This window comes from Patiria miniata, unplaced genomic scaffold (assembly GCF_015706575.1).
Source record: "Patiria miniata isolate m_02_andy unplaced genomic scaffold, ASM1570657v1 HiC_scaffold_6, whole genome shotgun sequence".
In the NCBI taxonomy this organism is placed as follows: Eukaryota; Metazoa; Echinodermata; class Asteroidea; order Valvatida; family Asterinidae; genus Patiria; species Patiria miniata.
Window position 1 is genome coordinate 4387780 of NW_024037073.1, and position 1868 is coordinate 4389647.

The 1868-nt window shown below is 41.6% G+C and overlaps 1 protein-coding gene across 1 annotated transcript; it reads right to left on the minus strand.

The window, feature by feature from the left end:
* Positions 1 to 413: 413 nt before the first annotated feature.
* Positions 414 to 1613, minus strand: LOC119742751 (uncharacterized protein K02A2.6-like). Its single transcript, XM_038218921.1, has one exon. It carries the CDS (start codon positions 1611 to 1613, stop codon positions 414 to 416), a length of 1200 nt encoding a protein of 399 aa, XP_038074849.1.
* Positions 1614 to 1868: the final 255 nt, after the last annotated feature.

Here is a 1868-nt window from a genome sequence, read left to right on the forward strand (position 1 = left end):
AGCACACAGTTATGAAGAAAATCGGAATAGTTCAGCCAATTTATTCATGTATATCTTCGTGTCAGTCTTCCATGACTAGAGTGGTAAAACAATGTACTTGTTTACATATCATTAGTGGGTATTGATGCGCATAGTAAAATAGTCCAATATCATTACATCCCTCTTCTTCTGAAGAAAAGCTCTTAGGTTACATTCATGCTTGTAATAAACATTCTGCTTCTCTGGTCTGCTATTGTTAAGTTGGCTGCAATTCTTTTAAACAAGTAAACTTCAACACTAGAACTATTAAGCAATAACAACAATAAGGGTCACTAATATCAACTCTTGCAACTAACGCTAACGCTAAATAAAGATACGCATAGCACTGCACTACGCATAAATTTGCATAATTATTATGCATGCTTGGGTTAAGTCTACAGGTCCAATTTAGTTGGTTTATTGACTGCACGACCAGATCGCGTTCTGTATGGTTGTGTTGTGACATTTGGTTCGTTGGTTGTTTGTTTGATCAGTGGGCTGTTTTGTTCTTTTCCCGGGGCTTCTGTGGAAGCTTCGAGTTCAAAGGTAACTCTTTTCTTCCCACCTTCTTTCAACTGACGACGGTTTCGTCTCAATGTTTGACCATTCTCTGTTTGGACTATGTATGAGCGAGGTTCTGTGCTCTTACTTTGTACTGTGCCAGGAACCCATTGTTTCTTCGTGTTTGATTGGTTCTGGATGTATATGGGTTGTCCATTGTGTAGAGGAGCCAGTTTGTGGGTGTTCTTGTCATAGTGTTGCCTTTGTTGATCTTGTCTAGCGTCGAATCTTTGACGTATCTCATCCTTGTCTGTTGCATTGTTGTTTATTTTTGTTGGCAATGTTGTTCGTATTTTTCTGCCATACAACAACTCAGCTGGTGATGGTAGGTGGTGATCAATAGGGGTTACCCTAAGAATCATCAAGGCCTTCTGTATGTCAGTGTTTGACTGCTTTGCCTTTTTGATGGTGCGTTTGACTGTCTGAATGTTCCTTTCTATGAACCCATTGGATTGAGGATATCTAAGGGATGATGTGGTATGTGTGAAATTCCAGTCGTTGGAGAAGTTGCGGAAAGTTTCACTGTTGAAGTGTGGTCCATTGTCACTTATCAGTGTTTCAGGAATACCTTGTTCTGCAAATATGTTTTTAAGCAGATAGACAATGGTGTTGCAGCTGTTAGAGTGACCTTTCGGTATCTTTCGCAAGATTGTGTACTTGGAATAGTAGTCAGCGATGAGTAAGTATTTCTCATCATCTAGGAAGAAGATGTCGGCAGCTATTGTCTGCCATGGTCCGTTTGGTAAGACATGTGGTTTCATGGGTTCTGATGGTTGTGATTTGCCATAGGATTGACATATGTCACACGACCTTGTCATCTCTTCAATGTCATCATTGATGTTGTGCCAAAAGACACATGTCTTTGCTCTGAGCTGGGATTTGATTATGCCTTGGTGGGCTTCGTGTACGGTGTTGAGGATGTTTTGTCTTTCCACTTTGGGGATGACGATCCTCTGGCCTTTCATTATGAGCCCATTCTCAATAGACAGCTCGTCCCGATATGCCCAGTATTTCCGTAGTGGTTTGGGAATCATCTGTCGGTTGTCTGGCCATCCATTCTGTATGATCTCGCGAAGGGCTGCGAGTTCTGCATCAGCATTTGTTGCTTCTTACAGCTTGGACACCTTTTGATCAGAGAATTGTACCTGGTGTACTCGTATTTCTTCTGTCTCTACCAGTGCTCCTGGTAGTGGATGGAGACGTGACATTGCGTCTGCCAGTAGCATTTCTTTGCCTGGCTTGTATTTGATCTTCACATCTTACCCTTGGATTCTTAGTAGAAGTCTTTG

Bases quoted from the DNA above. Each gene is read 5' to 3' on its own strand.
- LOC119742751 (XM_038218921.1), bottom strand. From the start codon at position 1,613: ATGATTCCCAAACCACTACGGAAATACTGGGCATATCGGGACGAGCTG.